At 43.5% G+C, this 16960-nt stretch overlaps 1 protein-coding gene across 4 annotated transcripts in view; it reads right to left on the bottom strand.

Moving 5' to 3' along the window:
- XYLT1 (xylosyltransferase 1) overlaps positions 1-16960 on the bottom strand; it is a 159800-nt gene that overhangs the window by 110062 nt on the left and 32778 nt on the right. For 2 of the 4 annotated variants that reach the window (XM_056503405.1, XM_056503404.1), the window contains exon 2: positions 13422-13460. The exons of the other annotated variants lie outside the window; for them this stretch is intronic. In XM_056503405.1, the coding sequence (XP_056359380.1) occupies positions 13422-13460 (39 nt within the window). The remainder of the gene's footprint in view (positions 1-13421; positions 13461-16960) is intronic. 4 annotated transcript variants of the gene reach the window in all.

Raw genomic sequence — 16960 nt, 5'->3', positions numbered from 1 at the left:
GGCTTGTATCAGAGCTTCACACAGGACTGAGCCTCTGCAAGACCTCCAAAGGCTTCTCTGCAGCAGAGATGGGTTTTCTGGTGTTTCCCCCAAAACTGGGCAGCAAAGCCATCCCAGAAGAATGGCTATGAACCAACTTCACAAAGCAATCTGCACTTCATGGTAACTGCTCTTTATCATTTTCCAATCAACAGTAGTTGGCTTCTAATTGATTTTATATTATGTCCCTTACCAGAAGTAAGAATATTGTGTTTACTAGGGCAGCACAAAGAGGGCAGGCCTATTCTTACTGCTGTATTTAATGCTGCTGCTAATCATGGAGATAAGACTGAAACAATTACAACAGCTAATTAAAGAACAATGTGGTTTTTGGCATCTTTTCTCAGACAGCACTACTGGGAATTCCTAACTCAGGCAAAGCAGGGATAATTAAAAATCGAGCTCTGGTTTCCCCTGCACTGGCAGCTGGATCACGCTGATTAAACTGCAAATAAAACACATGAAACCAACACTTTGTAGTGTATCCAATTTCACTTTAAAGGGTCTTTAAAACTGAATCATAAACAGAGAAACAGTGCACAACAAATGATCTAGCTGAAGCTGGATATAGCCTTCACTGCAGTTGCTTCACAGTTGGCTGTGTCTGGCACAGAGCACGGGACCCTCATTCCTGCAGAGCCTGGAGAGCCACTTGAGTCATCCATGGCCCTTCCAAAGGCAGCACTGTCCAAACATCACACCAGGAGCCACTCAGCTCAGAATTTGGAAGAGCCCAGTGGAAAATGCAGAGTTGCACCCAGTGACACCTCAGGTGGTTAGTGAAGAGTAGGACAGGGCTAAAACTCTTCCAGTGAGACTCTGGAGGAGCTGCTGAAGAGCAGCTGCTTTATCACAGCTGCAAGTTCAAGACAAACTTCCAGAAATGTAAGAATGAAGCTTTGTCCAAGGTTATCTGGTGTTCTCTGTGAGACAGCACCCACAGAAGAGCAGTCAGAGCATCCCTCTGTCCTGCTCAGACTCAGCATCACCTGGGGTCAACATGCTGCTACCCAGAGACTCACACAGCTGAACTCTGTAATGATGATAATAAAAATAATCATGTTTATTCTTGGCTAGCATTTGCTTTTGAGTCACTCAAGAGCAGTAAGAACACAAACCCTATGAATAAGACATGAAAGGTGATACAAAAACACCAAATTACTTGCCTTAAGCTTGTTTAGGTGTTTAAAAATCTGCCTGAAGGTTCTCACTGCGCTCTCTGGACAAGTATTTAATGCTTTGTTAAATAACAAGGGGATCCTGTTAAAATTTTTAACTAATGCCAAGAAATTTTGCATTCATGCAGCAGTGGCAAAACATCAGTATTAACTTATTTTCAGTGATGCCACTAACTGGGCATACCTTATGTAAATTTGATACTGGTACAGCCCAGCTACACTAAGTCTATAAACCAGCAAGAGCTGCACATTCCTTCAGAAGCACAACTATTTTTAGCTTTACATATTAAGTAAATATATTTAACAGCAACAAATAATAATAAAAAGCAGGGAGGCTGCACTTGGCACCTGAAATACTTGCACTAAAGCAAAGTGCTTAAGGGACAGGTGCTGATGCCAGCAGATGCAGATGAAGGCACATAACTCAGGGGAAGCTATCTAAAACAAGGCCTTTTCAATTTTTGGTAAGTATTTGAGAGTTTGGGCAACAGGACAGAAAATCTGCCACAGAAAAGAATTAGAGATCAAAAGGAGAAATACACATTTTCTACCTCCCTACACATGGTGCCCAGATTATGCAGCAGTCCTGCTTCAGCCACATGCCATGGGAACAGTTTGGAAGGCTGGCTCAGAGTTAATTAAGAATAAAATTATGCTAAAGGTCCTTGTGGAGAAAGCCCAGTTAGCACAGCAGCACTTCAGAGGAAATGCTCAGCTGCTCAAGAAACAGCCAGGCTGGGCACAGAGTGTCACAGGCACTGGGCTGGCTTGGTCAGGAACAGCAGTGAGGAGCATCTCCCTTTGCTCTGAGCCAGGATAGCCCTGGGCACACAGAACAGTCACAGCCCTGGGCACAGCTGGACACTGCCCTGGGCACACAGAACAGTCACAGCTCTGGGCACACAGCTGGACACAGCCCTGGGCACACAGCTGGACACAGGGACATCAGGAACAGTCACAGCCCTGGGCACAGCTGGACACACAGCTGGACACTGCCCTGGGCACACAGCTGGACACTGCCCTGCCCCATGCCAGCCCTGGCTGCAGGGACACAGGGACACATAGAACAGTCACAGCCCTGCTGTGCTCAGTGTATGAATCTGGTGACATCTGCAAAGCTCACAGAGGATTTTCCAAACCTAAACTCTGGAGACCTCAGATTCCACTGAGGCTTCACATCTGTTTCACCCACAGTCAGCCTGAACTGCCACCTTTTATTCTTGTATTCATGCATTTCCCTCCACTTCATTAAACTTATTTACCTAAGACAAACCTCAGCAGCCTGGATTGCCTAGAAATCAATGGCAGCAAGCAGTAAAAGGTGACACCACCCTGACAAAGGGCTGCTGAACACCAGTAACACCAGTAACAGGAGAGAAGAACTAAAAATCCAAATAAAGAAACTCAGTGGCCTGGCTGGAGACTTGCAGTGTGGTCATGAGGTTTCTCCTCCACTTGATCAAAGAGTGACTGATAACAACAGTGCTGATTCCTTTTGGTTCAGCTTCTTGCTCAGATGCACATTTTCTTTGTTACAGGGACACAAGATACTCTTTATTTTCAGCTATTTGTTATTTCCCATTACTTTTGTTAATCTCTGCTAACACATAACAGAAGTTTGTATGGAGAAGCAGCTTTCATATTTTTCTCTGAAATTACAAGTTTGTTCTCAATCCCTGAGATGATACCTCATGGTTAAATGAAATTTTGGCAAAGAGAAACAAAGCACTTCACAGCCATCCTTCTCCATCTAGTACCATTATGTCTTTATATACCTGTGTAAAATCAAGCTATGCAAATTTTCCTAAAAATAATGATGGGTAGTGTAATTGTTCTTTCTAGGCTATGTTCCAAAACCAATTTTAAACTTGAAAAAAACATGAAAGTGGGATAGCTGGAAAAAAAATTCTTGGTTTTTTACTTAATAATAAATGTTTGAAGGGATCACAGCATTTTATAAGGTCATATGTAACACCAGTTATGACACCACAGTAATGCATTATTAAGTGCCAGCAAAGAATATAAATCCTTGTAATGTACATGGGTAAAATGTGGTTTAATTTTTATTATCCTTTGGCTTTGACTCAAAGTTCCTGCTGAGCCTTAAAATGTTTAGAGGATGCAAATTCCCTGAGATGCTTTAATTAAACCTGCAGTGTAAGACTTTGCCTCTGGCTACTGGTCCCAGTGCCTGGCACTTCCATTTCCAGAGCTCCCACTCACCAGGCTCCACTGGGACCCCCAGTGAATTTCTGGTTATTTCTGGTACTGCTCAGGCTGGCCAGAATGCTGCTTTGGGCACACATTCCATCCTTGCCACTGCATGGCTGAGCTTTATCAGAAAGCAACTGAGAAAATAAAATTCCTGCTCTAACATCTCCTTTTTTAACAAGGAATTTCTCTGGGGGAACCACATGGATGTTTAAGACCAGGAGTTTGCAGCACACATTTCCACTATGCTCCAAAGACTGGTAAAGAAAAGACTTCTGGAATTTGTGTTACCTGGTGACTGCCAAAATTCTCAGGAGGGAGAACCCCTGAACCTCCAGGACTCCTCTGGTATGTACATGCACAACACAGCCCTGGGCTTAAGGAGAATCTTCTGCTCACCTTTTATGAAAGTACCAAAAGACATGGTTTTGTTTTGAAGTGAAAAACCACCTCAAATCTCTAAACCCAACAACTGCCAAGAAAAGCTTTTCCTACCCAGCTCTGTGGGACTCCCATTCACAGCAAGGACAGCTGGGTGCCTTCAAGCAGTCTGGCAAACAGCCTTCAGCATTTTCAGGAATTTCACTGTGTCTGTGCACAGCATTTGCATGCCTGTGCTTGTGACCAGCCTAATGGATCCTTGCTCCCTGCTGAAAGCTGAACAGGCATTTTAAATGCAGCTGCTCACACGTGTTGACTCAAACTGCACACGTCCTGGAAACTCACTGCCTTTCAGCATTGCTGCCAATAAATTATTTAAAAGACTATTAAGCCAGCAAAAGCCAATCCACTGAAATTAGAAGCAAATATTTTTGCATCAGGGCCCAGACTTGGGGAAACACTTAAACAGCACCTTGAACCCAAAGCAAGTGAGCATTCACACTGATGCAACTGCCTGACTTGCAAGTCTTGTGTTTCACTGAGCAAGGGCTATTACTCAGCTCTGCAAATTACTTTCTCTTGTGGAAACATACACTTATTCAAGATTTCAAAATATCTAGCAAAACCAACAGTTTCATAAGTAGAAAAACAAGTCTGATTTCAGCCTAAGTCCTATAATTTTGAATCTGGATAGAAAAAGCAAATAGCACTGACAGAATTCAGCCTCCACTGTATTTTTTCAGACATCAAAACACTTAAGTTATTCAGATACACACAATATCACAAAGGCAGAGAATAATGGAAATAAGGGCATCCAGAAAGTGTTCTACTTCAGGCAGCATATTTACACATATTACTGGAACAAAATTAACTGCCACAGAGGGAACAGAGACATTAGGCACAAGGCATCCCAGCTTGAGAAACATCCAGAAAATGGGACACATCAAACTAGAAGTTAAATTCTAATTAAGAACATGAAACCTAGGAGGAAAAGCATGTGCTTGCATCATGAGGTGATAAGGGAGAGAAGGAAAATCTGAAGAGGAACAGGGATAAACACAGAGAGAAACAATAAACCTTCTTTTGGGCACTGAGCATCTCTGGCAGACAGCACAGGTGTCTGGCACACACCTTGCCAGGCAGGCAAGCCCTGCTGACCCTCTAGAGTCTGAATTTCCCAGGATGACCTTCCCCAGCTTTCTAATTCTGCATTTTCATGACCAGCTGAGATGGTGGGAGCGAGGGGCAGGAGAGAGAAAATGGAAATTGCCTCTGGTCCTTGACTGACTGCAATGCCCACTCTCCCCTCAACAAATGGATGAATGGCATTTTTTGAATTATGCCAATATTTGGATTGGAGTTGGATGGAGCACACAGGCTCAGACAGCTGTTTCAGGAGTTTTAAGGAAATCATGCTTTTGAAAATACACAACCTAATCCTGGAGTTGGATGGATTAGCTCAAGATGTAGGACTGTCTACTGTGGAAAGCCATTTAAGCTAGAACAGAGCAAGAATTCACCTTGGACCAACAATTCTTGATTAACTTCCTTTGCTGGCAAGCTCAGTGTAAACTAGGCACTATGCCAGAGCCTCCCAATGCACTCTGGAGCAAATGCAGTCTGAAATGATGCTCTCATTTCAACAGCATGGGCTCCAGGGTGAATTGTCAGGCAATGGTCAGAAGGGGCACAGACCACTGTGGCCACAGGACCAGGAGAGACAGAAAGGGATTCCTGCACAGGGTGTAGGAATCTGGAGCAGGGACCTGTGCATCTTTAAACTTAGAATCCACATCAGAATTTAAAGACAAGATTAAAAAAAATCAACAGTTTTATGTGTGTCAGTTTTGAAAGGTTGGGCTATAAAGAACACAAAACTACTCAACAAGAGAAAAAAGGGAATGTGAAGAATATGCCTAAAATAAAAAGGCAGTGATCCTCATTTACACAACACTTCTGTGTTTTCACAGGCACAGGAACAGCCAGCACACCTTGAGGAAAGGTTACCAATTGGTGCCTCACTGTTATTTAAACTGCATTTTGCTTTCTTGCCCTTAAAAGAATCAACAAAGCAGCTGTTAATCAAGACTAACTTTCTGACCTCTGTAAGACCCTGTGCTCAGCTAGCAAGAACTGATAACAGTGCCAACACAAGTTCAAAGCTGAGCTGCCAGAAAGGTGCTCTGCAGAGATCAAACACTGCTTGTTTCCTGCTCACTGAAAAACCAAACACTGTTGAAGACCACAACCAAATTAGCATCTAGATAATTTGTAAATGATTAACTTAGTGTCATTTTATAGGCCCTAAGTGCTTGCTCTTCTAATATCATGATTTAATTATCAGCATTTATTAAAAATATTTTGTTTGCAGTACGCAAACACAAGCAGTAGAAGAGAGTTGAGCAATTAGAAATGGAACATTTACTACATAGGATAACGCACAATTAAATGCTAAAAGATACAGGAACAAAGAAATAACAATAATTCTTTCTGGTTCCTGAGGAGTCATGGAATAACACATGTAATAAATTGCATTATGCATAAGCAGCAAGATTAAAACTATTTCAGGTTTACAACTGTTTTGCAACTGAATAGAGCAAGGAGCTCATCAAACCTGCTAGTGGAAAACCTTTCTTGGAAGCTCCACTTCCATCTTGGCCTTACAAATTATTAACCCATTGCCAATGGCAGACCTGGCACTTGATACCCAACAGAAGCCAGCACCACGGGCTGCCAGCCATGATTTCAATATTAAAACTGATTTTTTTCTCCAGTTTAGCAGCACAAGTGAAGCAGAGAAACAGTCCTGAAGGGACAGCTTGGCTTGCAGTCCCAAGAGCCTCAGTGCCCCTGGGATGTGGCCACTGAAAGGCTGAGCCATCCCAGGCTAAGGAGGCAACCCCAGCCTGTGACAGAGAGCAGCCCTGTGCCAGACAGAGAGCAGCCCTGTGCCAGACAGAGAGCAGCCCTGTGCTGTGCTGGTTTGCTTTGTTTTGAGGATGGAAGCAGCACTTGGGGTGATGGGCTGGGGGCTCTCTGGCCCTGCCCAGGCTGTGCTGCTCTGGCAGGCTCAGCTCTCACAGCCTGGCTGATTTGGCTAATCCTGCTGTGAGGCTGACAGCTCTCTGCACACACAGTGCACTGAGCTCAGGCAGAAATGCAGCTCTGGCAGCAGCTCTGAAAGCCTCACACTGAGATGCTCTGTTGATCCCTGGGCACAGCTCCCAGTGCTCACTGCTCCTGCAGCCCTACCCAGGGCTGGGGATGGAAATGCAACGGGCACAGGGGCTGGGAGGGATGGCTCACAGCCAGGGCTGTCCCTGCCACCACACCTGCAGTGCCACAAAAAGCTGCTGAAGGGGAGGGGGGCAGCTGGTGCATGTGGGAAATGCCATTTCCATGGTAAAATCACCTGTTTGGGCCAGAACAGGATTTTTCAGTCAGGGAAATACTGAACCACACATTCACCAGTACTAACAAGGGGCCAAACCTGCAAGTCAAAATTTTGGTTTCTTTTTCCTGAAGAGGAAATACAGGGAATATTTCAAGTAACCCAAGATTATGAGCTTCCTTCCCTAATTTCCCACGGAAACATGTTTTCAGACAAATTTTATCACTTCCACAAATGTCCAGCTAGCAGCTTTGGGATTGAGAGACTGCCCACTGCCTCAGCAGGGACATCAAGTGTGGCAATAAACACTGCTGTAAGGCAAGACAACCAAACATTTGTGTCTTTTTCTTTTCAGTCTTGCTTTGTGTGATCTGTGCAGCAGCCCAGGCAGGTGAGGAAAAGAATCTTCTGCATAACTCATCCCACCTCTGTTGGAACAACAGCTCCAGGAGTTGGTTCTCCTTGTGCTGGGGGCTCCAGGAGCAGGGAGAGGCAATTCCAGGAGCAGACACAGCTCTCAGTGTGTTACAGGCAAGTGGGCACAGCCACTTCAAAGCTGCCCTGGCTACAAAATTATTGTAACTAGATCTGGGAAGTGCTGCATGTAAAACACAGCTGGGCACATCTATATTTATCCAATTATTATCTGATTGTTTGTAAGAAATTCTTGGTGCATTTTTGTTTTCTGTGCTGTGCCTCTCCATCCCAGTAATGGAATTACCATTCTAAATCACTTGGCTATATAATAATATATAATCACTTTGCCACTGAGGTTTACTCCCAGCATAACCTGAGGAAAATTGCAGGAGTGTGTGTGGAAAAAAAAAGCAGCATCACAAAAGCCTTTTCAGTTGTGTTCAGCTGCAGCTATTACAGAAAATGAAACAAAACACAAACAGACCCCACGTGTCAGCAGAATTTCAAACCAGCCCCAAGGTTTTCAAGAGATGCTGTGCAGAGAACACCCTCAGAGGGTGAAGTGGACAAGGCCACCTGCACTCAGCTTTGTGTGCTGCCTGCTGCACAGGTCAGCTCCCATCTTCCTCCCTGTGTGTAACTCAGCCAGCTCTGCAGTGTCACCCAGGAGGTGACAAAGGGACCACCCAGCACACACAGTAACAGGTGAGCTCCAGTGCTCTGGTGTTCTGACAGCAAGTGACACCCAGGGAAAAGGAAGCAGCACTGAAATCCTTTACAGCCCTCACTTCCCCATGGCAGCTGTCACAAACACATTCTGTATTTGCACCTGGTGAGAAATGCAGTACTTCTGTACACCTAGATACATTTATCAGAACAGCTTCTACATTTATTTCACTCCAAGAAATGAAACAGGTACCCAAGCATTCAATTAGTCTCCAAATATTTTTGTTAGCACAATTGTCTGTTTGTTATGAGAAAAGATGTGCCTTAGAGCTCTGTTTAAGCAATCTGCCAGACCTCATGCTATCAAATATTAATATTTTGTGCTTTATCTCCACTACCATTACTCCGAAAAAAATCAAGATTTTTCCTTTTCTGTGATGCCATTTGAAGTACAGAGTGTAACAGCATAAAACAGTTTTACAGCACAGAAACAGAATCAGAATGGCACTTTTGGTTCTGAGAGGAATTGATTAATATAATTTAGATACCTTATAATTTGTGTATCTTCCCTTTTGCCAGTTTGAGTTCTGTGCTTGCCTGTTTTTATTGTATAGGGCAATCTACTTTCCTTCACCAAACTTAACTATTGCTGCTAAGCACCTTGAATGCAGCATAAATTAAAAGGGTACTGCTGGGAAATATCACAATTTCCTTAAGTTTTTAAATCACAGCTTGTAAGTTTAAGGCTTTGGGTAGGTGCACTGCTAAAAATATTCATAATTAAAGACAACTGCATAAGAACACCCCATGTTCCTGAAGCTTCATCATGCTTGAATGGACTTAGGGACAATTAGAAACTTGCCCAGTTATAGAAAAGACAGGAATGGTTTATCAAATAAGCATAGAGAAGGGACAGGCAAGGCACTGGACAGCTCAGGAATACTTCTGGGAACAAAAAGACAACCCAGAGCTGACATCCAGAGAAAACAAGCTGCAGTTCTTAATTACATGAGAGCAGGGCTGCTCAGCAAGCTGTGGCTGCAGAGCTCAGGTGAGAAATGAAAATCCCCTGCATGTGCTGGCTCTGGGAAGTTTGCCCAGGGGCAGCTCCCACAGAGGAGATTCCACTCTCAGTGCTGTCCATGGGACAGCTTCTACAGGCACCAAGCAGACTGAAAACATGCTGGAAATATCAAACACCCTGCAAGGAACAAGGAAAAGGAATTCCATGATTACACAGCACCTGGGGCACTGTGAGCTGGCAGTGCTACTTCTTCTTACATAAATTAGAAAGCTTCATGTAAGCTTTTTGTTTTAAATTGATTTTTAAAAGAGATCTAATATAAAATTCAAGCTTCCCAGCATTGGAAGAATATTTCCAACACAGTGTGTAGCATTCTCATGCAACAGAACTCCACTGGCCTCCCATGCCAGAGTTCCCAGTTTGTCCAGAGCCATTCAGTGCTTCCTTCCTGGGCAATGGCTGAATCCCACACAAGGACTGCAGGTAACAGAGGTTACACAGGGTGTGTAAGAGAAGTCAAACCTTCCCAAAACACTGCATGAGATTGTACCTCAGCATCTCCAATGCCAGTAACAGCCTGCTGGACTGACTGGGTATTTTCCACCCATACCCAAAAGGGACCCACTCAGCAGATGCATTTGAAGATTCATTCTCCTAATAATACCCCAACTCTCTCCTGTGTGATTTAACAATGGGGACATTTCTAGCCACTGTGTTTCTGGACTTATCTTTGCCAAAATCAGTGTATCTGATTATCAGACAACAGCAGCTCAGCAATGCAATTGCAGTGGATGCTTCTATGGGGACTGCTTTATGAAGACTTCAGAGGGAAGCTCAGGAATCCTACTTGTACATTCATGCTCCTCAGCAGGAAGGAAAACATGCTGTTTCCTCTTCCCTTTGACAGCTGAGTGCAAAATCCTCAATTTCCATGTGCACAGCCACAGGGAATGGCAGCATTTTCCCCAGTGGCCATGTCCCCCAGGTCAGCTCTTTACTCTCCTTGGCACATCATGGACTGGCATGGATCCCTCCCCACCCTCCAAACTAATGCTTTGGAAGAAAAATATTTATCTGAATTCTGAAAAGCAACCACCCTGGAAGTTTCCTTTATCTTCACAACAGGATTTTATGAAAGACTCCATGTTTATGGTGTTACCAATCACAATTATCTTGTCACAAAAACTGCAAGACATTCTTTTCCTACAAGCTCCAAGCTTCCTGGATTCATGGGGTTTTTTCACTAATATTTACTTAAACTGAAAAAATCCCTTCATCTTAGAGTTTGCTCAGCTCCTCTTTGTGTGATGGTGCAGGCAAACATGCCTGAACCCTCCCAAAGAATCCTGGTGTGACTTGACTGTTTGATAAAGGATGAACACCTCAAGGATGCTCAGGGGTATCTGGTTTTGGCATTAACCCACAGTGAGATTAGAGATAGGAAATGGGAGGCTTGGTTTTAAAATGGTTTTTTTTCCAATTAAGACCAAGTTTCTGGGTTTTACCCCAGATGAGAATCATCTGCAACACACTGCAAATTAAGTTGCCACTCCCTTGAACATAAATGATTAGGTAGTTGTTAATCTGCTGCACCAAATTTATAAATTACATTATTCAGGCCTTTCACACAACACTTAACATGAGAAAAGCTGAAGAACAGTTGTTTGTGAGTTATATAATCACACTTGTGGGAAAGAAAATCAAACCAGGAAGAACAGGAACTTATCTGAGTGTATCAAGTTGTGACACAGAGTCCAGCACAGGTATGAGTGAACCACACTGATCCCCTCTATTCTGCCATTGGACTAGCACAAGCAGTGTGCTTTGGCAGGTCCAATTCCAGCTTCTATACACCTCTAAAAGAGAGAGCATGAGGGAATTGTGCATCTTTTCCTTGGAAAAACATCAGGGAGAACACTTGCTTAGCTCACAAGTCTCTACTTCCCCTGTTCATTTGCACACAAACCAGAATATATCTTTCTGTGGGAGTTCAGAGAGATCTGCTGAAGTGAGCACATTGGAAGAGTACCCACTTCTCATCAGAAGGTCACTTGCAGCCAAACCTGTGAAATTTCCAACAGCTTGTATGGCTGATTGAAAGATCAGGGAAAGGAGGGGAAATTGTACCAAAAACTCATGAGAAGGGCTCCAGAGCACAGCATGGCTTTGAAATGTCAACGTTCAAAATTGAAAATACCAACCAAACCAAGGCAAGACAGGAAACCAGAAGGCAGTGGAGAAAAACTCTCAAATGAGGTGATTCATGCCAGGAAACCACCCAGCAGAGAAGATGCTCACACTCAAGTGAAGGCTCTGCTCCCATCTGGCCCCAAAGAAAAAGGAGCAGAATAAAGCATGCAGGAAACTTCTGCAAATGTGAAGATTCTTTACTAACCACAGGAGCTAACCTTCTGTTCAAGTCTGTAAAATGTTAACACTGCTGATATTATTCTTCTCAAAGTGCTTTTTCACAGCAGAGAAAACAGAGACACTTGCAGCTAAGACTGCTAATTTCTTAGTCAGGATGTAAACCATAAACTTCCACTGTTAATCTGAATGCTTTTGAACACTTCAGGTAAAGAGAAATACATCCCTAGAAAGCAAAGCTGCACCCTGACCTTCAGCTGAGAAGTTTTCTACCTCTCACAGAACAGACAGCCTGCTCCCTCCCCACTCAGGACACCTTCTGGTCTGGTCCTGCAAGAGAGCAGCCCCCAGTTTGCAACACTCTGGGATACAAGTGCATTGCCTGTAAGAAGTTTTGACTCTCCTCATCTATTTCAACATCTGAAGAAATCAGCTTTCTACAGAAAATAGATTCAGAAGCAGATGTGCCTTTCAGTAACACTGAAAGAAATACCAATACATAGGAGGATACACTTAATTTCTGCCTTTATTATTCATTAAACAGGGCATCTGTGCCTTCCCTGACCACAACAATATTAAGGTCCCTTGAAAATACAGAAACTTTGGGTCTGACAGTCTTGGTGAGAGTCTTAGCAAGGAGGAGATGGGCCAGAAGAGGGGATGGCATGCAGGTCAGAGGATGCAGGCTGGCAGGGAAGGATAAGGAGGTGTTGGGGCTGAAGGCACCTCCTCAGCCATCATCAACAGCAGCTGGAGATGATGATCTTGTCACTTCCTTCTCCAAATGAAAAGTTCTCTTGCTCGTACTCACATGTGCATTCTCCCCTAGCACCTTCACTAACACAAACTCATGTTCTTACACTGTTTTAAGTCAGTAATAAAGTAAGTGTTGATCATTACTGTGTATTTCTGGTTCTACACCTTGCACAGATCAGTACTTTATTACATACACTGTGTTTTGATAGCACTGGATAATGCCACTGTGTTTAACAAACTCTGTGTGATCCTTCCTTGCCAGTTTTGACTCACAAGGACTTGGCTCTGAAGTGAGGTCCATAAAATAGATGTACTATGCTTGTTGAAACAAATAACAAAACAGTCAAAAGCTTTCCCCAGAGAAAGGCAGCAGAAGACAAAGGTAGAAATATTTATGCAGTCACTCAGGGGCATTGGAAATGTGTTCTGAATAAACACTCATCCTCAGTATGCAAGCTCCATAGCCCGTGCTGTCTCCCAGAGATCAGCAAGAATGGAAATCAATGATGCTGCCTTGTTAGAAAACACAAATCAAAGCATCAGTGACTTTGTAAAATCTTTTCTGTCACTTTGACCTTCTGGTGCCAGGCAGCTCCACAGATTCATTACTGCTCATTGTAATGTCTGAAGGAAAAATCAGCAGCACAAGTGTTTGAGAATAACATCAGCAGCAGGAGCAGGGAAAAGGCTGGGGAGCAGAATGCACAAAAGGGATGAGAACACCATGAAAGGATGCTCACCCTGCCTGAGGACTGTGTCCTCTCTCCCAGCACACACAGGTCAGTTCTGCTCTGTGCCAGGCCCTTCCTCACCATCCTGCCAGGAACCTGCAGCTCTCCCTGCCCAGCCAGGCACAGCAGGAGCTGCAACACCTGCACCTCTGCAGGGACACTGACAGGGCAAACACCACCCACCAGGTGGGCAGCACCAGCCCAGCCCTCTCTTCCAGAGAATCTCTTTGCAGAAAGAAGTGGGATGGGGTGGTACTAACCTGAGTCTCCAAGCTGGTGTAGGGACTAGGAGGTTCAATCTACAAAGAGAGCAGACAGAAACAGCCATTACTCTGGAATAGTGGAAAAGGTGTTCTGAGCTGTTATTGGTCTGAAGTAGTGATTCAGGGACAAACACACCTACTTGAACAAGGATGGCAGGATTATCTTCTTATTTTCTTTTAAGATTTACCACTTTTCCTGACATTTGGAAATCACACAGCACTTTCAGAATCTCCACAATATTTGGATGAGCAAAAAAAGTTGCAGTAACAGGAGTACACCATGTGCAGGCCCTCTCATCTTTGATTTGATGCTCTTTTATAGTTCTTAGATTACAGCTGACTGGTTTTAGATCACACTAATACTTGACTGGTGCTCCTGTAACTCCAAGGCATTAAGACCTTATAAGAAAGTTGATCAAGACTTGATGGTGAAAGGGTTGGCCACATCCCTGGTGGTTATTTTGTTTTTCATTAAGTTTCTTCCTAATGAATGCTACTCTCCAGTTCTGCAATGCAAGTGCACTGCACATTTTCTGCATCCTGGCATCTTCCTTGGTGTCAAAATCTGAACTCTTAGCTTAGCTTGGCCACAGGATTCAAAGCTCATTAAAGAACTTCTAAACACAAAAGCACAAAATCATCTATTTAGCCTGTTAATTAAAAGGTTAGCAAGAGATAACATCCCTGTAGGAAACTTCATCATTAGTGTTATGGGATTAGCACTCAAGCAAAATCTTTAAAAGTATAAGGAAGATTTAAAACCTCAGTCCTGCTGGTCCAAGCATTACTCTGCAAGGTCTTCCTTCCCACATCCTGTTTAATTGGAAAGCCTAATAGAGCAAAACCAGGTCAATGGTGCTCTCTCCTCAATCCATCACATTTGTCTCAATTAGACACTTTCAGTTTAGGAAATTCTTGTCTATCAGATTATCAGGCTCCTGAGACTAATTTTGAGTTTTGAGCCATTGTGATTCTCCCTTAGGCAAAATCACAGAAAAGAATGAAAAAAAAAAAAAAAAAAAGTGGGCTTCTCCAAGTTTCTTCAAGAAACTATATATTCCTTTAATTATGCCTATAAAGCAGCTTTTGTTTTAACAATCACCACAAATATACTAATGAAAAAACAAGCCATCAACCCAGGAAAAAAAAAAAGGTTAAGGAGGAAATTGGCCTTGAAAGCCTTGACACACCTTTCCTCCACTCAGCAAGTGATGGGTCAGGCAGCACAGTGTGCACAGGTGAAAAACCCATGGTTACCTGGCACACTGCTAAAACACAACAGGCTAAAGGTTACCTTTAACACCAGAGCACCATCATGACACATGCAGCAGATATCCTCTGACAACTGGCCAAATGACACCAAGACTGGAAGGAAACTGAGAAACCTCAAAGAAATCCAAATATCATGTCATCAGCTAAGCTAGGGGAGAAAAAAAATCTTGTGAAGGTGAGAGATGATGTGAGAGGACTCCTGTCCTTGGACTGCCTTACTCCAAAACAAACACTCACAGCTCTCCTTGTACAGACTCAGCTGGGATCAACTCATCCATTCTGCAGCTGGACTCTTAAGCAAGGCTAGTTTGGTCCCAGCATTGTGCTCCATTGTCCCACTCACATTTATATCATAGCAGGAGGATCACAACACTAGCAGGTGTGTGGGGCAGATAGAATACAAAGTGTGTTTATAAAAAGCTGAACACTAACAAACAGCAGCTCAGCTGCACAGGCTCCCCTTTGGGAGATCATCTGGATTTTCTCAGTCAGTGCCAATTTGACTACAGACAAAAGCTTTTTCAACATGCACTGTTCACTTCCAAATGACAATATTTCCATAAGAGGAAGTAGCTACTGTATGTATAAAACATCCTGGAAAGATCTGGGGATTCTGTAACAGATAAGGCTTCAGACTGCTTAAAAACCAGACAAACTCAGTCCAAGATTTCCTGAATAGAAGGGATTTCTTATGTTAATTCCTGATTTCCAAAGCTTCCTGCACCAATGAAAGCTGTAAATACAAACCAAGTTTTGAATGGCTTTATTTCACCACACATCAGTGTGGGCCTGTGCTCTGCAGCTTTTCCTGTTTATTTCCCCCTCATTTGGCTGTGGTAATTGTATTCACTTGTGCAGCACTGCAAGGGGGGTTGTTTTGCCCCATCATCAGAACAGACAACACCTCAAATGTCACATTCACTTACAATTATCTGAGAAACAAATGAAGCTTGGCTTTTATGGGCAAAAGTATGAAGAATGCAGGTTAACTCCTTTCCCAGCTCACACTTTTTGCACAATTGCTAGAGATGGTGATAGGTTTGGGTTTTTCCCTTTCTTTGACTTTCACTGCTATTGCAAGAAGAGGCATGTTCTTAAAACCATCTGCCTATCAGTAGTGCCAAAGAAATGTCATATTTTGGTAAATCCCAGAGCTCTCCTCCAGCTCCTGTGCATGGCCTGGTGCATGGTTATGGATGACAATGTGCACAGGAATAACCCACATGTGAGGGATGAGGGTACACACATTTCTTTTAAAGGTACAACCTCTGTACTTTGTCCAGCCTGCCTGTCCTCACTGATTATTAGTTGCTAATGAAAGGTAAGAGAGCAAATAATCACACAGAAACACTCAGGAAAAACAGCAGAATAACTGGCACCATTCCAAGCAAAGTTTTGGTTGGTCTGTGGATGTTCCATTTTAATTCTAGCAGGTTTCAGCAGCCTGACAGAACCACAAGAGTTGTGATACCTAAACCCCAGGGATGTCAGCAATCATCCCATCTGAAATTTCAGACTGCCATTTTTCAAGTGCTATGAATCATTAATCTCCAGTGCTTGTTACAAATGAAATCTGTAGTGGGACTGGAGTGTAAACACTGTGACAGTGCTGTATAAACAGCCTGACACATTGATCCCCTTTAAAGACTGATCAGGGGAAGACTTTACTATTGCAAGGTGACACTGAGAACAGCAGCTCTGCCCTGGGGTTTGGCCCCTGTGTTTTTCATAATGGGTTCATGTCTCACCCCATAAAGGAAACAGACATGTTTTTAATACTTTGCAACCTTCCCAAAACAAAACTAAAGGACAGGAAGGATTGGAGGAATTGAGGTACAGAAGAATAAACCAAGTATTCCAAAGTCACACGGGAAATATGAGAGAAACCTGCAAAGTCTAGGACCTTGACCACAAGACATGACTCTCCCCATGCCACAAAAGATGTTTTCCCAGCATTTAAGACACACCAGGTTTTACTATGGTAACTGCATCTTTGCCTCAATCCAATCACACAGCCTGGCTGCAGGAAAGCCCAGGGCTAGGACTCCAAGTGCTGCTGGCTGCCCTGGATTTGTCCTGCAGACAAACCTTCTGCCATCCCATCCTTCTGGACTGCACACCTTCAGTCCCCACACAGCTCTGTGCAGCTTTGCTGAGTGGGGCAGGAACTCCAAAAGATTTTTTTCCACTTGATGAGCAATTTTCCCTCCTTTCTGGTCACTTCTCCCCATCCCTGCAGGCAGCGTGGATCTGTGAGTGGCTTG

The sequence above is a fragment of the Oenanthe melanoleuca genome, chromosome 14 (genome assembly GCF_029582105.1).
Source record: "Oenanthe melanoleuca isolate GR-GAL-2019-014 chromosome 14, OMel1.0, whole genome shotgun sequence".
Lineage (NCBI taxonomy): Eukaryota > Metazoa > Chordata > Aves > Passeriformes > Muscicapidae > Oenanthe > Oenanthe melanoleuca.
Note: the sequence above shows the minus strand (reverse complement) of the source record. Positions and strands in the feature narration are given on the sequence as shown.